Source organism: Ailuropoda melanoleuca, chromosome 1, assembly GCF_002007445.2.
Source record: "Ailuropoda melanoleuca isolate Jingjing chromosome 1, ASM200744v2, whole genome shotgun sequence".
In the NCBI taxonomy this organism is placed as follows: Eukaryota; Metazoa; Chordata; class Mammalia; order Carnivora; family Ursidae; genus Ailuropoda; species Ailuropoda melanoleuca.
In genome coordinates, this window is record NC_048218.1 from 8039375 (window position 1) to 8058565 (window position 19191).

General features: G+C 49.6%; 1 protein-coding gene across 2 annotated transcripts in view; it reads right to left on the reverse strand.

Annotated features, from left to right (window-relative positions):
• Positions 1–1572: 1572 nt before the first annotated feature.
• The window catches only part of SIM2 (SIM bHLH transcription factor 2), a 46221-nt gene continuing 28602 nt past the window's right edge, over positions 1573–19191 (reverse strand). Inside the window, exons 7-10 of one of the 2 annotated variants that reach the window (XM_034655679.1) lie at positions 18530–18636; positions 4932–5079; positions 3359–3527; positions 1573–2692 (exon numbers count right to left, since the gene is read on the reverse strand). In XM_034655679.1, the coding sequence (XP_034511570.1) occupies positions 2165–2692; positions 3359–3527; positions 4932–5079; positions 18530–18636 (952 nt within the window). In that variant the 3' untranslated portion in view covers positions 1573–2164. Of the gene's footprint in view, positions 2693–3358; positions 3528–4931; positions 5080–18529; positions 18637–19191 lie in introns of those variants that run through there. The other variant, XM_034655681.1, reaches the window with a different exon arrangement.

Below are 19191 nucleotides of genomic sequence, written 5' to 3' on the forward strand. Positions count from 1 at the left end.
AAGGGGACCTGCCCAAAGCAGCACCAACCCGGCGGGTCCGGGCGCCGCCACCACCCCTCGGCCACCCGCAGCGCGCACCGCCCACCGCCCACGCAGCCGCCTGGGCCCCTTGCCCTCCGCGCCCAGGCCCGTGCTGCCCAACGGCAAGCTGCAGTGCTCCGGTGGTCGCATTAAGGAGCGAAGAGGAACAGGTGCAACTCATGGACACGGTGCACTCAATGTAATGCCACATGTGCAATAGGTTTTTTCAGTGTGGAGTCAATACTTTCAAATGATTGCGATACTTCACTCTTTGTTTCTGTCTTGGAAGTGCAGTGCACACACAGCAGCACCTCTCGCTGCCCTAGCCACATGTCAGTGCGCGACAGCCGCACGTGGCTACTGGCTACCATATTGGACAGCGTTGGTCTAGAGGCTTCCACTGCCTGACGGGTAAGGTGGCCCCAGTCAACCTGTTTTCTTTTTTGTTTTCTTTTTCTTTCTTTCTTTGCTTTCTTTTCTTTCTTTTCTTTTCTTTCTTTCTTTCGTTTTCTTTCTTTCTTTCTCTTTCTTTCTTTTTCTCTTTCTTTCTTTCTCTTTCTTTCTTTTTTTTTTTTTTGCTTAGCCCTCAGTAGGGAGGGTGAGGTGGTAATCACGCCTGCTCCTTTTAGTGCCGTCATAACTAAAGTTAATAATCACCCTCACTAATCAGGTGCCTGCAATCAATTAGCTCCCTATGCTGGGTTTTTTTTAACCTTAAGACAAACTTTGTCTTCCTTTAACATCAAAAAAGACTAGAAAGTAGATCACAAATTGCCCCAAATTAGCACCTTTGGTCCATTTTTACCAAGTATATGACAAATGAGCTCCTTATTAACCACTTTCACTTTCAAAATAGCAATTAAAAAAAAAAAGAAGCTGTGTGTTAGTTATATCATTGGCCAGCTTCCACACGCAAAGAAAAAGAATTCCCTCAGGTCAATCTCAAGGCAATAATACTTTCAGCTGTTATCAAAATGCTTAGCTTTACTTCCCTTCCTTGGTTATTTGAGCGATCCAGTACGCTGATGGCTATGGTTCCAAATCTGAGAAACTGTGGCTGCAAGGACTGGCCCAGGCCAGAAGGCAGGGCTGCACTGCCCTAGTCGCTGGCGTGTTCTTTTCTAAGCTGGCTACTTTTGAAACATACGTTCTAGTAATCTCCAAGATGGTTAGCTTTCTCCCACAGTCTATCCCTCCTCTCAGATTTAGAGACAAAATGTGTCTCCGCCTTGAAAGACAGGCCCAGCAAGAGATTCCCCAGGCAGCCCGAGGAGGAACAGAGCCCTGCCTCCAAAGAAAGAAAGTTAGAGTGGGGAAGGGGGCGGGGGGGGGCTCCAGAGAGCTCTCCTCTTCAGGCAGGTGTTTCTTTTCTGAGCGTGTACCATTTACCCCGAATGCAGTAGCCCCTGCAGGAAACTTGCACCATCTTGTTCTACCCTCTGAGCAGTCGTTAGGTCTGCGTGACACACAAATACACCTCTTGCGGCTACCCCTCAACCCCACCCACCCTCTGCCTGGGGTTGGGCCAGTGAGCAAACAGGACTCTGTCTGGGCTGGGGAAGCTGGTGGCCCATCCCCGGAGGACATCTGCTTGTCTGCTACCAGGAAGAGCTGGGGGAGGGGCCACTCCTGCCTCTGCTGTTGAACCAGCGGTGCTGGGCAGGTGCCTACTGTGTGCCAAGCCCTGCGGTAGTAGGTGTATCACATGGGTTATGGTGGCATTTTACAGATGAATAAACTGAGTCGTGGAGTGTTTATGTTATTTGCCCTGGGTCGGTGAGTGACATTTCTGTCTTTGAGCTCATGAATTTCCACCACTGTTTTCTGCACTTTGAAAACTGGCGTGGGAAGAAAACCAACAGCGTCCCGTATTCATTTTTGGGTGGAGTGGAAAAGTAATCTTGTAAAATAAATGCGGCTGGAGCATTCTCAGTACCCGGGAGCTGGGTTTGAAAATCACTTTGTCTCCCTCTTGGGGAGCAAATGAGGCCAGGGTTTTCAGGGAGGGTGGCTAAACACCCGGGTTCCTCTGCCCTCAACACTGTCACTGATGCCACGAGAGGCACGCGGACTCGGTCACCCTGCTCGTCTCCCTCTCGTGAAGCTATTCCCATCAAGAGCAGGAAAGCGGAGCAATTCCTACTTACAGGCAGAAGAAGGAAAAGTTGGCCCACAGTGTGAGGATCCTTTTTCCATTTGCCACCCACCACCGCCGCCGCTGTCCACAGTCCCGCCCCCTCCCCTCGTGCAAACACGACCCACCTTCGTAGTTTGGCACGAGGCTGTGCCGAGCAGCGTTCACCGGTGGCTCAGAAAGGTTTTTAGCTGGAGACGGGCTGCTAGGCACTAGGGGGTTGGCGTAATGCCACTGGCATTCACCACTGGCTGGCAGGGCGCTCAGGAAAAAGCGTGCCACCTCACACGGGGATCCTTGGGGCTGCCCGAATTTGGCCGGCAACATTGGCTTTTTGCTGCTGAAGACGTGAGAGTCCAGAGGGAAGTGTCCATAATGGTAGGAGAAGGGCAGGCTGTAGGACGGGGCGTACAAAAGGTCGCTGCTTTCTGAATGGAGCTGCTGTTCTGGGGGTGCCGGGGCATTTGCCGGGGGGCTAGCTCTCCAGTTTCCCAGCTGGCTGCATTCCAGTTTGTCCATTTGGAACGAGCTGTATTGCTGCATGGCAAAGAAGACAGATGAAGGGGCCAGTGAGACACTGCCTTCCGGCCTCACCAGACCCCACCCTCTAGGGCTCAACGGCATCCCTGGGCTGGGCCTACCTCGGCCACCACAGTGAGGTCCCACTGGGGACAGGTGCACAGCAAACAGTACCACAGCGACCCACCTCCTGTGTGGAATGAGATCCCCCCAGCCCAAGATGACCACGTACCAGATACACATAGGCACTTTCTATTTCTGAGAGGTTACAAACTACTTAAAAAAAAAAAAAGTTTTCATTAAAAAATAAAATTTTCATAAAAAATAAATTTCATTAAAAAATTTTTAAAAAGGAAGATTTTCATTGTGATATGGAAACACAACGCACTGTTCTCTAAGCCACATTAACATGGATTCCAACAAGCTGATGTGCCTTCCTAATTTAGTCTTTCTCCTAATTCTGACGAGTCCTCCCAGATGTTGGCTTTGAGTGCCTCCAGGCCGAGTCACTGCTGTGTTTGCGGGACAGCCCCAGGGGACCTTGCCGCACTGCACAGGGAAGCTTCCAGGCCAGGAGACCTGCTCTGCAGTCAGAGGCTCGGCATTCCCAAACAGGCTGGGGGTCCTGAGCCCCCCCAGGCCGGGTGTCTGCTGCACCCTGCCCCAGCGGGCCCCGCGTGTTACCTGTGGGGGGTAAGGGTTTGTTCTCAGCTTTGTCTTCAGCTTCGTATTTTTGGGTTTAGCTAATTTCCTAGTTTCTTGTGAGGTAGACAAGGCAGTCCTCCAGGAGTCCTGGCACTTGGACGTAGACACCTGGTCCAGCGACAACTGCAGTTCCTTGTATTCGATATCCCTGAGAAGCAAGAGCAGGACAAGTCCTGTCCAGCGGGCTGCCGGGAAGGGCGGCTTCCCTGGCCCCACCGCTGAGCGAGGGCATCACAGAGCTCCAGCACAGCTTCACTGAGGTTGGATGGGACAGGACCTGAGCAGGGCGCAGCCCACCCTCATGATAAAAGCCCCCGCTGAAGGCCTGGGCAATGCTGAGTGAGGTCAGTGTTCTCCAGCAGGAACAGCGGGGGGAGCAGGGGGGGGGGTTGTCACTGTAGTTCTCTCTCATCCTGTAACTCCCAAACACATTTCCCTGGGGCGCCATGGGCCACGAGGAAGTGTGTCAGGGCAAAAGGAAAGGGCAGAAGCACTACTTAACAGTTTGAGTATCTGGGCCTCAGCTGGTTCTCTAGTTTGCACCCAGGGAGGCGTGAGTGGGGGACCGTCAAGGGTCCAGGAGCCTGGCTGCCAGCTTCGCCCATTTCCACAACAGGCACCAGTTTCTGCCCTAAAGAGCCAACTAGGCATGGTTGTGTTCATGGGATGGGGGGGGGGAGTTGCCCAAAGTACCAGCCCACACCTGTTTGCTTAGGAAGAATCATTAAGTGGCTAAAATGCTTTCTTCCCTACGGTTTTGCTAAAATCACACTCTAGTTCTAAAAAAACCAAACCAAACCAAGAAACCAGGGACCCAGCAATCATTCTGTGAAAGAACTGAGAGCCTAAACCCTCAGTGCCGTAGAGCACACTGGAGGACCTTGTTCAGGGTGGGACTGGGGGGCTGCGAGGGTATCAAGTTCAGAGCCAGAGCTGGGGGCGGGTGATTGCACGTACAGTAGCCATGGTGGGTCCACAGTAGTATATGGTCCCAGGGAGACGCATGTCCTGTTGTGCCTAATGGTCTTAAAAGTATTTGCAACTGAACTTGACCTTCTGGGATTCTAAAGGATTCTAAACGTTCATCATCATCTACAACGGGCTCTACAGAAAGGGAGAGAATGCGAGCTATCTCCTGTCCCAAATGGCAGGAGCATGCAAGATGACCGGATGTTTGTGGGCACGAAGAGTATAAATTCATATTCCTGGTCCGGGATGTACATCGCCTGTACAGCTTATGCAGGATGGAGGGGGCCATCTCCCCCCACCCTCAGCTGGTCTCTGTGATCTGATCTTCAGCTGTGCCTGGGGCAGGGCTCCCTTTCTGGTGCTCCCCGCACTGCCTAGCACCTGGCTCTCAGTGCTCAGTACAGAAATAGTTTGGACCTTCCCAAATGAACAGACTGTTCAAATAAAAACAAAACAGCAGACAAATGAACAGTTTCAGAAAGACTGACAGAGAGAGAGAGAGGGAGAGATGGTGCTTGTGGGAGCGGGCTGATGAGGGACAGGGGAGGAGGAGAGAGCAAGGAAACAAATACGTCTGACTTACGTGAGGACATAATTGACACTCACGATGCAGTGCGGCCGGGATGAGCGGCTGTTGTGCACGACGGTGGCATAGCTCTGCACCCACACCCAGCCGCCCAGCTTGGACAGCAGCCGGTAGTACTTGGTGGTCACCTGGCCCTTCACCAGCACTGCAAGCACAAGGTGACATGAATCCCGAGGGACAATTAGCAGGTCCCACTTTGGGGACACCACCCCATGGGTAACCTGCAGCCCCTGTTCTGGACCTTTCTGGGGTCAAGGGCACCTCTGAGAACTTGACAGAGGAATGGGCTTTCTCCACAGGAAGGTGCATGCTTGCACGCACACACACGCACACATATTCACACATGCAAGATTTCTGCCTACAATTTCAAGGGGTCTGAGGAGCAATCTCTCCCCTCCCATCAAATTTAATACTCACTGATTTCATTGCGAAAAACAATTAGTCCCCATACAACATTTGCACCTGGCAGAGTGATAAAATTGGTTCTGCTTTTCAGTTTCCCAAATGCCACAATTATGTTATAATCCCCCAAACCCTTAATCCCCAAAACCCTTAATAGGCACCAGGGGGAGGGGGTGATGTAGTTATTTTAACAAAATAATAAGTCCATTCAACCAAGTGTCAATTGTTGTTGATATGTGCTGCTCTCCAGAACATGTGTGCATTCACCGTGAGACTGCTGTTCTGTGGCCTTTTATATTTTCTTCCCATCAACCCCACTTTTCCTCAGGCCTGTTAATTTCCTATGTTGCACATGTAGGAAAGAACTCTGCTTGGCTAGTTTCTGAACACTGGGCCTATGGGCCCATCTTCCATGCATGGGTGCAAACTCCAGACTGCTGAGCCACACTCACTTCCAAAGCCTCTGTGCTGATTTCCCTCAGGGCCTGGAGGACACAGGCTGGAGGGGAACGAAAGTGCCAGAAGCTTTGGGTGGGCAGTGGAGAGGAGAAAGTCCCAGTTAGTCTTCTCCAGGAAAGGGAAGGCCAGCACAAATCTAAAAGGCATCCCTTAATGTCTAGGTCATGGCTATAGGGCATCCCTGCTTCTCAAAACAGTGCTGGCCCCAGGGCCCTAATTAGCAGCCACCTGAGCAGGGATGTGGGGAGGTGGCCAAATTCTGTGCCTGCACTAGTTGGCACTGAAGGAAACCCTGGGGGCTCACAGACACAGAAATTCAGCCCTCATCTTGTGCCACTAGGCAGAGCCCCCATCACTGTCTGCCCAAACCCTCCTGGGGCTCTCCAATGCCTTTTGTGGCTTCTTTTTATATTAAAGGTGCTTCTTTATCATCCACTTTAACACCTGCAGTAAAATATTCTGGTGCAGAAGAAAAATTACTGCAAATACAATAGTCAAAGAGCTACTAGCCTTAATATATAAAGAGCTCACACAGATCAATGAAAACATTAAGACCCTAAAAGTAATATGAGAAAAGGACCTGAACAAACAATTCACCAAAGAATAAATATAAGTGATAAACAAATATTCAATGTATTTGCTAAACTCAAAGCTAGATACCATCCATTAAATCAGCAGACATTTAAAAAGAAAAAAATATATGGTTCCATTTATGTGAAATGTCCGGAATAGGCACACCTTTAGAGATCAAAAGCAGCTTAGTGGTTGACAGGAGCTGGGGGATGCAGAGGACCAGGAGTGACTGCTGATGGGTACCAGGGTTCTTCTTGGGATGAAGAAAATGTTCTGGAATTCAGTAAAGGTGATAGTTGCACGACATTGTAAATATGCTGAAAACCTCTGAAAATGGTTAAAATGGTGAGTTTTATACTATGTGGATTGTATCTCAAAATAATGAAATGACAATGGGCAATGTCAGCTAATCTGTGGTGGGAGGCATTGTCACATGTTGACAGAAGCATGAATTGGTACGTTCCTTCTGGGAAGCAGTCTGATGGCTCATATCCACTGACATGGACTTCACTTCCAATAATTGATCCTCTTACAAGGATTCCTGCTTATAATTCTGGGGGAAAAGGAGGGGGAGACTTAACTGCCCAAGAAGTTTAGGGAAGATGGTAAATAATTTTGGAGTACTATGCAGCTACTGGAATAATGATTAATAAAATTTTGTAGTATTATGGGGAATGTGTATGATATAATGATAAATGAAAAAAAGGCACATCCAAGACCACAGAAATACAAAGATCATATGAGACTGCTATGAACAATTACATATCAACAAATTGAGTAACTTAGAAGAAATGTCTAATTTGCTAGAAACATACAACTTATGAAGACTGAATGATGAAGAAACAGAAAATCTGAACAGGACTGATTACTAGTAAGAAGACTGATTCAGTGATCCAAACCTCCCAACAAACAGAAGTCCAGGACCAGATGGCTTCACTGACGAATTCACCAAATGCTTAAAGAAGCATTAATACCAATCTTTTTCAAACTCTTTGGAAAATCAGAGGAGGAGGGAATACTTCCAAACACATTTATGAGGCCAGTGTGTCCCCGATACCAAAACCAGACAAGGATACCACAAAAAAGGGAAATTACAGGTCCATATCTCTGATGAAATAGATGCAAAAATCTTCAACAAAATATTAACAAACTGAATTCAACAATACATTAAAAGGATCACACACCAAGATCAAATGGGATTTATTTCCAGGATGCAAGGATGGTTCAACATCTGCAAATCAATCGATAGGATACACCACATTAACAAGGTGAGGGATAAAATAGATGCAGAAAAAGCATTTGGAAAAATTCATCACCCATTTATAATTTCAAAAAACCCTTTCAATAAAATGGGGATATAAAAGCCCACTGTACATAATAAAGGCCATTTATGACAAGTCCACAGCTAACACCACACTCAACAGGGGAAAACTGAAAGCTTGTCCTCTCAGATCAGGAACAAGTCAAGAATGCTCATTCTCACCACTTTTAGTTAACATAGAATCAGAAGTCCTAGCCAGAGCACTTAGGCAAGAAAAAGAAATAAAAGACAACCCAATCGGAAAAGAAGAAGTAAAACTGTCACTATTTGCAGATGACACATTATATACAGAAAACCCTAAAGATTCCATCAAAAAATTCTTTTTTTTTAAGATTTTATTTATTTGTTTGACAGAGAGAGACAGCCAGAGAGAGAGGGAACACAAGCAGGGGGAGTAGGAGAGGAAGAAGCAGGCTCCCAGCGGAGGAGCCTGATGTGGGGCTCGATCCCGTAATGCCGATCACGCCCTGAGCCAAAGGCAGATGCTTAACAACTGAGCCACCCAGGTGCCCCCAAAAAACTCTTAGAACCAATAAATGAATTGAGTAAAGTTGCAGGATATAAAATCAATATACAAAAATCTGTTGGGTTTCTATACATTAATAATGAACTATCAGAAAGAGAAATTAAGAAAACAATCCCCTTTACAAATTACATTAAAAAGACTAAAATACCTAGGAATAAATCTAATGAAGGAGGTGAAAGACCTATACCCTAAAAACTACAAGACATTAGTGAAAGAAACTGAAGGAGACACAAATTAATGCAAAGATATCCCATGTTCATGGAGTGGAAGAATTCATATAAAATGTCCATACTATCCAGAGCAATCTATAGATTTAATGCAATCCCTATCAAAATTCCAGCATCATCCTTTGAAAAAACAGAACCAACCATCCTAAAATTTGTATGGAACCCCCCAAAATTCCTTAAAAGATGAAAAGCAAAAATAACAAGTGGTACTGCATAGCAATAAAAATAAGTGTTGTCAAGGATGTAGGGAAAAGGGATATAGGGCACCCCATGCCCTATATGTAGGAATGTAAATTGGTGCAGCCTCTATGGAAAACAGTAAGGAGGTTCCTCAAAAAATTTAAGACAGAGCTACCATATGATCCAGAAATTCCACTTCTGGGTAATTTTTCTGAAGGAAATGAAAACACTAACTTGAAAAGATATCTGTGCCCGCATGTTCATTGCAGCATTACTTACAAAAGCGAAGAAATGAAAGCACCCTAAGTGTCCATCCATGGATGAGTGGATAAAGAAATTGTGGTGTATATATGTACACACACACACACACACACACAGAGGAATACTGTTCAGCCATAAAGAAAGAAGGAAATCCTGCCATTTGGGACAACATGGATGGACCCTGAGGGCATTATGCTCAGTGAGATAAGTCGAAGACAAATACCGTGTCACCTCACTTACATGTGCAAACTAAAAAAAAAGTTCATAGATTCAGAGAACAGATTGGCTGTTGCCAAAGCTGAAGGGTCGCAGGCGGTGAAATGGGTAAGAGGGATCAAGAGGTCGAGACTTTCGGTTTTGAAATACATAAGTCTTGGAGGGGCGTCTGGGTGGCTCGGCCGGTTAAGCATCTGACTTCAGCTCAGGTCATGACCTCAGGGTCCTGGGATGGAGCCCCGCTTTGGGCTCCGAGCTCAGAGGGGAGTCTGCTTCTCCCTCTGCCCCTCCCCAACTCATGCTTGCTGTCTCTCTCTCTCTCAAATAAATAAAATCTTTATAAAAAAATAAATTAAATGAATAAGTCCTGGAGATGTAATGTCCAGCATGAGGACTTAAGTGAATAACACTGTATTATATACGGAAAGTTGCTAAGGGAGTAGGTCTTAAAAGCTCTCAAGAAAAAAATTTAAAACTATATATTGTAAGGAATGTTAACTAGACTCATTGTGGTCACATAGCAATACATACAAATGTCAAATCATTACGTTGCACACCCGAAACTAATATACTGTTATGTGTCAATTATGTCTCATTAAAAAAAGAGACAAGATTCAGAAGTACGTAGAGTACAGGTAGGAGAAAGTGCACGCACATGTGCACACACACATATACACCCAGCTAACTGTGTGATCACGGACAAGTTACTAACCCCCTGTGGCTCAGTTTCCTTATTTAGAACAAGGGCATGATCATACTCCCTACCTCACACGCTGCTGGGAGGACAGATAATCTGCGTGAAGCTTTAGAACAGGGGCTCGGACACACAGCAAGGACTTGATATATATTAACTCTCATTATCTGACTGGTCAAATTACAAGTAAGTTTCATTTTCTTCTTCTCAGCTTTTCTTGACTGCCTACATTTCCAACAATAAGGAGGTGTTCATTTCTTAATAAAAGTGAACAACGATTTTCCCACAGGTAAGTAGTTTGTGTGGGGGTCAGGAAATGGAAATTCAACACATATGAGGCCTCGCGCCCCTCACTTAGCCCCACAATCGCCATCCCGCCCAGTCGAAGGGCACGGCTCTCTGGGACAATGCAGACACGAGTGCTCTTCTTCCCAGGGTTGGCATGTGCACCGGCGTGGGCTCCCTTGGCAGGAGCGAGATTCCATGCCGAAGAGCGCAGACAGAAGTAGTAGGAAAGAGCTAAATTTACAATGCTTCTCCTCTTGGGGTTTGCTTTTTTAACAGCAAAATCCACAGTTTCTATTTCCAGCTCAGGTTTGCAAACATTGCCTCATTTCACCATCCCGCCCCCCCCAACCATGGGAGGCAGGCATCACGGGGAATGTGGGGCCAACAAATCTTGAGGGCACAGCTGGGGCCCTAGGCTGGGTGTTCTGAATCCCTTTTTTCAGAGGGACCCCTGTGGGAGGAGGGGGCACCAGCCTCCAGAAGGTTCTCTGTAGCTACATGTGAAAGGAGAGGTGGAAGGAAGGTTAAGGGAGACTCAATGAATTTGCTTTGGGCCCCAAAAGAGATGCGGTAAGATCCAACAAGGGTTCCCTATGTGGATTTCCCAAGTGGCCATTCCTCCTTCAACAGGAGTGCTTATGAAGCTCCTCCACTTTGAAATCTGCCCCAGAGGAGTCTGTAGTGCCCCTGGCAATAAGACCAGATGCCTTTCCTTTTTCCTATCTTGTACTTCTTTCTTTCTTTCTTCCTTTCTTCCTTTCTTCCTTTCTTTTTTCTTTTTCTTTCTTTCTTTCTTTCTTTCTTTCTTTCTTTCTTTCTCTTTCTTTCTTTCTTTCTTCTTTTTTTTGAGAGAGAGCGAGTACGCACGTGCAGGGGGGAGGGGCAGAGGGAGAAGGAGAGAGAATCCCAAGGGGACTCTGCACTGAGTGTGGAGCCCAACATGGGGCCCAATCCCACGACCCCAAGATCAGGACCTGGGCTGAAATCGAGAGTCAGATGCTTAACCAACTGAGCCACCCAGGCACCCCCATACTTTCCTTATTCCTTACAACATTCCTAAAACCTACCCACAATCATCTAAGCTGAATACAATAAAGCCAGTTTATCCCACATATTTTATATTAGGATTCCAACAGCAGAAGTCGCAGAGATTTTATTTCTGACCCTCCCTGCCTCTGCTGTGATGGGGCTTAGATACGGAGACCAAACAAACATAGACAAAGAATTTTTTTTTTTTTTGCTTCTCTACGACTCATGGTGATAGTCCACGTATCAATCCAAGGGGAAATCCTAGACACTTAGTCACAACATTCCTTGGTTTGCTCTATCTCCCCTTCCAGTCTGTTGTTGTTAATTAGCTGCCCGAAATGATCCCGGGGTGGAGGGCTATGAGGGGAGGCCCTGCTTGGGGGTGATGGAGGGGGGCAGGCTGGAGATGTCCCCTAAGCTGTAAGCTCTGGGAGCGGAGGACTTGGCCTTGGTGCTTCTAGGCCATGGTATCTCCAACATCGTGGTCTGAGATATTTCTGAAATCAGGGTGGCCCATGATGAGATGGAGGCCAGTGGTCATAGTTTTCTGAGGCTGCTTTGTGGTGGAAATTCTGGTTCTGTGAATTTGCTATCCAGAAAAGAAGGTGGCCTGCCTGGTTCCTCCAGAATTCCTCCTGAAGGCACAAGCGAGCCTGTCAGCGTCTGGGAGGATGGTAAACCTTGGCCTGGGCACAATTTCTATTTCTATTTGTATGTATTTCTATTATCTATTCCTATTTTGAATTTTAAGAGCTGAAAAGGAAACCAAAAATGCCTGTCGTGACTGAATAATGTTCCCCCAAAAAAGATGTTCCACGTCCTTACCCCTGGAACCTATGAATGTGACCACATTTGGGAAAAGGGTCTCTGCCGATGTAATTAAGTTAAGGATCTCAAGACGACATCATCCTGGAATAGGGTGGGCCCTACCTTGAACAAATGCCCCTCTAAGAGACAGAAGAAGAGAAGACACACACGGGCTTCCAAGGCAGAGGCTGGAGGGATGGGACCACAGCCAAGGATTGCCAGCAGCCAGCAGAAGCTGGAAGAGGCAGGAAGGATCCTCCCTCAGAGTCCCCAGAGGAAGCCCAGCCCTGCCGACACCTTCCCTTCGGGCTTCTGGTCCCCAGAACTACGCGAGAGTACATCTCCCTTGTGTTCAGCCCCTAGTTTGTAGTATTTTGCTAGGAGAGCCCCAGGAAACAAAACCACCCTCCATGGGAAAACTGGTGAGTGCGATCCCCACGCTCTTCCTGCTCTTATCCCCTCTGGCAGCTCCGGCCTCGGGGGCGAATAGTCAGAGAGACTCGAGAAGAGCTGCGTGCTGTTCCCCACATGATGCCCTGCCCCACGCTGAGGCACTTTGATGGGAAGGACGACATGGAGAGCACCTTCAGGAAGAAGGTCCCCACGGGCCACATTGTGGCACCGACCACGGAAGATGGGCTGAGCCTGACCCATCCGGCCCCCCAAAGGTACCGTCTACACCTCTAGATGTCCAAAGCTGCTTCCAGGGATCAGGACAAGGTGTAGACCACGCTGTGCTTTCAAGGATTATTTACTGCTCCATCGCTCGTGGTTCCCCCTTAATGCGCAGGCTTCCCCACGCCTTCACCTGCAAGGCAAAGACCCCCCTACCTCCAGACTCCGCTTGGAGGGTAGTATGCAGAAAGGATCTGAGTATGAATGAAACGTGGTCGTGCATTTCCAGCCCAGAGGCGAGCAAGGCCAGCAGCAGAGGCTAGGGTCGCCTGAAATGGAATCGTCACACTAGACTGGAAACTCCTTTCAAGTTAAACTTCCATTTGAAGACCTGTGTGCCCTGTTCCGCAGTGGAGCTACAGATGTGTGCAAACTGGTATCCCGTGTGCCGCATGTGCTCCTGCATGGGCTCTGCGGGTGGCACAGTGCTGTTGTTATGCAGATTGCCTGTGCGTGGTCATGTGTTGGCCGCAGGCTCTACCACTCCCTACTGCCCTACAGTTGCCCTTCATACATGTCACATGCCTGGCCCCATAAACATTTGGGTTTGTTACTCTTGTGTGCCGTTTAAGGTACGTTCTCCATGGGTGTCTACCAGCTGTCCTATAATTTTGTTATAACAGTTATTGCTTGAGATCTGTAGACCACATATTCAGGCTTGGAAGTCTTTCTGTGATATTGAAATGTTTTGACAGTTGGACATGGCCTGTGTTCTCTGAGCTGGGCCCACGCTGTAGAGTGGCCTAACTAGAGAGCTAGGTGACATTCTCCGACCATCTTGGACAAATAGCCTTTTGGACATCATTCTTCTTCCAAACTGCTGTGTCCACAAGAAATCTGCCCAGTGTCCCTCAACAGAAATCACAACTTCACTGATATCAGTCCCTTCCCAAGCTGCATATTGCCCTGAGGCCCCATGATTTTCATGCCTGCACTGGGGCCCACGTTCTGCAGAAGCCACCACGGATGGTGGGCGGGGGAAGGCTGGGAGGGTCAAATACATTCCCTAGAGGATCCGTGTTCATTTTTCCTTACAGAAGCTTCTGGGGAAAGCTCTGGCACAGTCTGACTTGCAAGGAAGGCCCAGGTCCACAGTGACACAGAGGCCGAGATGCCAAGGCCATGCCAGCGTCCATCTGACCTCCGGAAGCCCATGCTCCCCAAAGACGGCACTGCCCAGCCCTGCTTCTCTTCATGAAGCTGACTTTCTGGAAGGTGTTGAATTCTCTTTTTTTAGGGGCTATGCTTTCTTTGGACCCCGTGGATCCCTGCTCTGGGTTAAGATAATATTTTGAACAATGTGTGAAAACCATTTGGCTGACTGGGGTCCTCCAGAGCCACCACTGCCGTGTGTCCAGCTCCGCTGCTGGCAGAGCCCTTCGCCCCATCTCCAGGGATTCCTGGGTTTTGGACATCAGTGTGGAGAAAATCTGGCCTTGGAAAATGGGACAGTCACCTCCCTGGGTGTTGGCAGATGTTTCCTGTGCTCAGTGACCTCATCAACTGTGAAGACAGATGCGTCTGTATGTCTCTCTGGAAGAGGAGGCCTTGGAGTCCCATGGCCTTGGAGTCCTGAGGGTCACCATAGTCCTGGCCACCTCCAGCCGCCTTCAGTTGTGGGATGGAAAGGAAGGGGCAGAGGTTGCCCCGCACGTCTGTGCTCCTGGGGCAGCCACCAGCCAGCTCCGGCTGTGATCGGAATGAAGCACTTGAGTCCCATGGGCAGGGGCCACTGTGTGGATCCGGGATCTGGGTGAACCCTGGAGGGCAGGAGGCTTGGGCCAGGCCCCTAAGCCCTGCCGTCACTTACTGAAGCATCATGTGACAGGACTATTCCAAATGACGAATCCTGACTTCTCAGACTTCTCACCTGTCCCCCCAAAGCCTACTACTTGGGTACACAAGAGCTCTGAGACAGAGTCCCTGTCACGGACTGAACTGTGTTCCACCCAAATTCATATGCTAAAGTCCCGTCCCACAGTACCTTGGAATGTCACTGTATTTGGAGACAGGATCTTTAAAGAAGTAATTGAAATAAAATGAATGGGGGGACCCGAATCAAGTATGGCTGGTATCCTTATAATAAAAAGAGAGGAGGACACAGACACACACAGAGGGATGACCACTGGAGGCCACAGGAACAAGACGGCCATCTACAAGACAAAGACAGAGGCCTCCGGAGAAACTAGTCCTGCCGACACCTTGATATCAGATTCAAGCCTCCAGCACTGTGAGAAAACACACTTCTGTTGTTTAAGCCCCTCGGCCTGTGGTATCTTGTAATGGCGGCCCGAGCAGACCAATACAGTCCCCATAAGGATCTGAACAACATGAGGGAAAAGCGTCGTTCAGAAACAAGAACTTAGGGCCTTGGGTGGGGCTGGAAGGAGCTGGAAACATCCTCCGGAGGAGAGGGGACAGCAGTGGACACCATGTGGGGAGTGAAAACAGAACTGGAAAGAGTGGGGGGTTTTGGCTTCCCCCAGCAACCACAGGGCAGGAGTTTGGGTGTGGACAGCACTCCAACTGACCAACAGAGACCCTGGGGGGGGGCAACAGAGCCCCCCAGAGAGAGGTGACCAAGGCATGCCAGGACAGAAGGACCACCTGGGCGGGGAGGTGAGGGGCAGCTTGTGGCAGGAAGGCTGGATGGAGACCAGCTTTGCAAAGCCTGGAGACCAATGAGGGGAGGAGGCTGAGGAGACACAGCCCTTTGGACCTTTGCTCTGATCATGCCTCCTCGCATCCCTGCCCTCACCATGGAGCGCACCCAGAAACTCCCTCCCAAGGCCTTTGTCCGGCAGAGCCCACTCTAACAGACGTGGGGGAGCAAGGGGATTAGCAGCCCCGAGAGCAGCCTTCAGCCACGACTGGCAGGAGCAGGAATATAAATACCTCAGCTCACCCCCTTGGCACCATGACCGAGTCCCATTCAGACAAGCTCCTCTTAAAGGCTCCTTCCCCTTCATGACTTATTTCTCTGTCCCCTAAGCCCATTTCAGTTGCTGTCCAAATAAACCGCTGTACTTGAACTCCAGGCTCAGGTCGGCTTCTGGAGTTGGCCCCTCTGGCCCCAGCTCTGTGCGTGGGAGGGAGACCAGAGTCTCAGGTAGCTCACAACACAGAGGTTTCAAGACCGCCCAAGCTCTACACCCATAAAGACCCAGCTTCCAAAAACCATGCTCTGGGTGTTGACTATGTCCCCTGTCTTCATCTGAGAGTCCCAGCTTTGGAGGGGAAAGTAATGGCTTTCCTGAGGGGGACGTCCAAAGATGGTTCCAATCCTGGAGCCAAGGTGTGAGCTCGGGAAGACTAATTCCTACCCCTGTTTGTGGGTAAGAGCCTCAGCTGTTTCTCACTGTCAAAGCTCCTCTAGTTTACATCAGGAAAAGCTGGCAGACGGGAGTCCGGGACAGACGTGGGGCTCATGGTGGATTCCGAGGCCATGGCCTGTCTCCCCGAAGCCTGGCTGGGATATGCTGTCTGCCTCCTGTCCCCGTGCTGCTTTCTCCCCCGTAGTGAAGGTCACTGCACAGGAGCAATCATTGTCAGTATTGGCGTTTTAAATTTTCTTTGATTTACCAGTTCTAGCCCCTTTGGGGAAAAAAAACAACACTGTGCTCCCTCTGCTTTCTAAATGCTTCTGTCTTTTCTGTGTCTCCTGGAAACCTGTGTATGCCTTCCCTTTCAGGGCTCCCTTGGATAATCAAAATGTCTAGAAATACCAAATCCTAAGTGAGGTAAGGAGAATGTATCATGCACATGGCAGAGGACCTCTCAAATAAAGTCCCTTCACAAGCCGGGTGAGCTTGGGGAAACCGGGGCTCCTGACGGAGCAAAGACAGCCCCATGTCTCCACGTCTAAGAGCCGTCTTGTGGTGGAAACCGCTCAAGGCTTGAGAGCCAAACAGGCCTGAACTCTAGTCCTGTCTGCCCTCCCACAGGTCTCCACCCCTGGGGCCGACCTGCTCATCCGGGAAATGGACACAAGGGCCGCCCAGCTCCCCACACTGACGCAAGGTCAGAATGGATACGTGAAAAGCACACATCTGTGTCGGGGTCACAGAAGCCTCGCGCTGATCGTCACTGCGGCCTTTATTACATTTCCAAAGCACAAACTGTATTTATTTCCCCCGGAAAAAAAAAAATCCCTGCTCCCCTCTGTCAGCCAGGCAGCATAAGAGATCAGAAACGAGATTTAAAATGATGAACTTAATTCTATAAGTTTCCATTCTTCGTGCTTAGAGGCCTCAAGTTCTCCAGTGCAGCAGCCCCACTCTGGGGAGCAACTCTTCCTGCAGGTAATTCGGGGGCTGTCAGGGCTTGCTGGCTATCGGGGGTCCTGACAAGCTCCTGCCTCCATGGAAGGGGGCTGGGGACCCGTGGGGCGGGGGCTTTCAGAGCAGCCACCTGCCTTCTCCCCTGGCAGTGGTAGCGGCAGGGAATGTCCCTCCCTGGGCCCCCCCAGGCCGTGTGGAGGTGTGGACCCTCACGCCCGTCCTCCCTTCTAGATTACTCTGTGGTGATGACACTGCTCCACACCCTCAAAGCAGACGCCTCTCCATCTTCCAACGGCTCTCGTGACTCCAGAGCACACACTCCCGCTTACCCCCTGCCCAGCAAGTCTCCCCAATAACGAATTCTGAAATTGACACTTCGCACCCTGTTTTCAGTTCCCGTACGAGCAAGGCCGACCTACAGATCCCATCCAAACAGCGGGCAGTTGCTTCCTGACCAAGCTGCTTTCAACAACGACAGGGGTGCTTGTATCACGATTCAGCTATTAAAATGCAAGAAACATAAAGGCTGCTCACAACTTCGAGTCCGTCCGCACACGGCGACCTTTCCACGCTGTTGTGAATCAACAGGGAGCAGAAAGAAGCTGTCTGAGTCTTTCCAGCAACAGCCTAGTAACTGCCATGCCCTCTGGGTCCCAGTCAACACTGACTGGGCAGGCAGACCATGTGGCCACAGAGCGAGCAGTCCTTGGACCCGCCGTCCACCCTCGGCTCGACACCAGCAACTTGTCCTCTAACGCCTCCTCGTCAACACAAAGCAAAGCAAGAATGGGGGCCATGCTGTCTGGGCTGGCTCCTCCAACCACCTGCACCCCATTAACAAGCACCCCCGAGTCGGCCATCGGCCTGAAGGGCTGGACCGTGAGAGGCTGAGGTATCCCACTCCGTGCCAGCTCTTTGCTGCCTCAAGTTGGATTCTAGAAGAAAAGCGGCACTTCTTTAAATGTTTCCGTGACTACAGCTCCACCCCCACCCCATCCAGATGTTCGCCCAACTGACTGCATTGGCAAATCGAATTCTGCTTATTCACTCTTTCCGTGCTGACTTTTTCCCTCCTGGGAACCTGGGGTCTCCCCTGAGCTGGCCAACCAGGTGATGGACAGTGGTCAGAGGCCGACTGCTGCCTGCTTCAGCTCCAGGCTCTGCCAGCCTCTCACTGTGTAACCCCAGGCAAGTGGCTGAACCTCTCTGAACCTCGGCTCCTCCTCAGTAGTAACAGAAGGATATGAACACGAGCAGCCCCCTCACTAGGTTGGCAACATCGTTCATCACTTAAACTGGTGCCCGACAGTAGTAAGAGCTTGGTACGTGTTGCTGCTTTTGCTGGTTGCCCTCACTTGCCACTGGTGTCCAGATGTCGCAGAGAAACTGAGGTTCCCATCCACCATTTCCAATCTGGCAACTTCTGCACCAGCCCACACCCGCCACTGTGTCACTGGCAGGTGAGTCGGGAGGTTTGAAAACTGAGCAGTAGCTGTGCTTAATCAAGGGGTGGACGGAGTGGGCAGGACGTCCACCATTCGTGGGTGCAAAACCGACGACCATTGTACCGCACAAGGGCCGCCCTCCTGCCCCATCCTCACCCCTCCTCCCTGGCCAGCCCCGGCCCACAGCCCCGCACGGGGTGAGCGGTACTCACGGAGGTGGTGCGCATAGCGGAGGTGGAAGACGTCACAGCCGTGCACGTGATGGTAAAGGGTCTTCTCGATCAGGTCCTGCGGCTCATACCCGGTCAGCTCGGTCACCCTGGGGCAGTGGAGGGAGGGGGGGACAGTGGCTCCGTGGGTTACACTGCTCTGCAGACTGCCTTTCATTTAAACTAATATTGGTTTTGCCAACTAATCAAGTGCTAAAAGGTTCAGGGCGGGGGGTGATGTTGGTTTTGGAAACTGAGAATGATATTTTTTTACAAGAAGAGAGTCTTTGAACTCTAGCCCAGTGCAGGATGTAGCACTATTCATGAGCGGGAATGTTCTTCTGAAACTACTGGCTAGAAGAACATTTGGGATGGCTTAACATGTTTCCCTTTTTCAGGGTGAAGCTTCTCTGGGGGCGCTTACGAGTGAACTTTGATGCCAATAGTGGGAGAAAGACCCCACTCTCCAGGGGCTTTGGGCTGACAGTCCAATGGGAACCTTTGTTTTTTTATTATGATAAAATATGCATAACAGAAACTTTGCTGTTTTAACCATGTTTAAGTGTGCATTTAGTGGCAATAACTACATCCAAACGTTATGTGACCAACACCCTTTCCATCTCCAGAACTCCCCACTGCTCCCCCACCCAGGTAACCTGCATCTC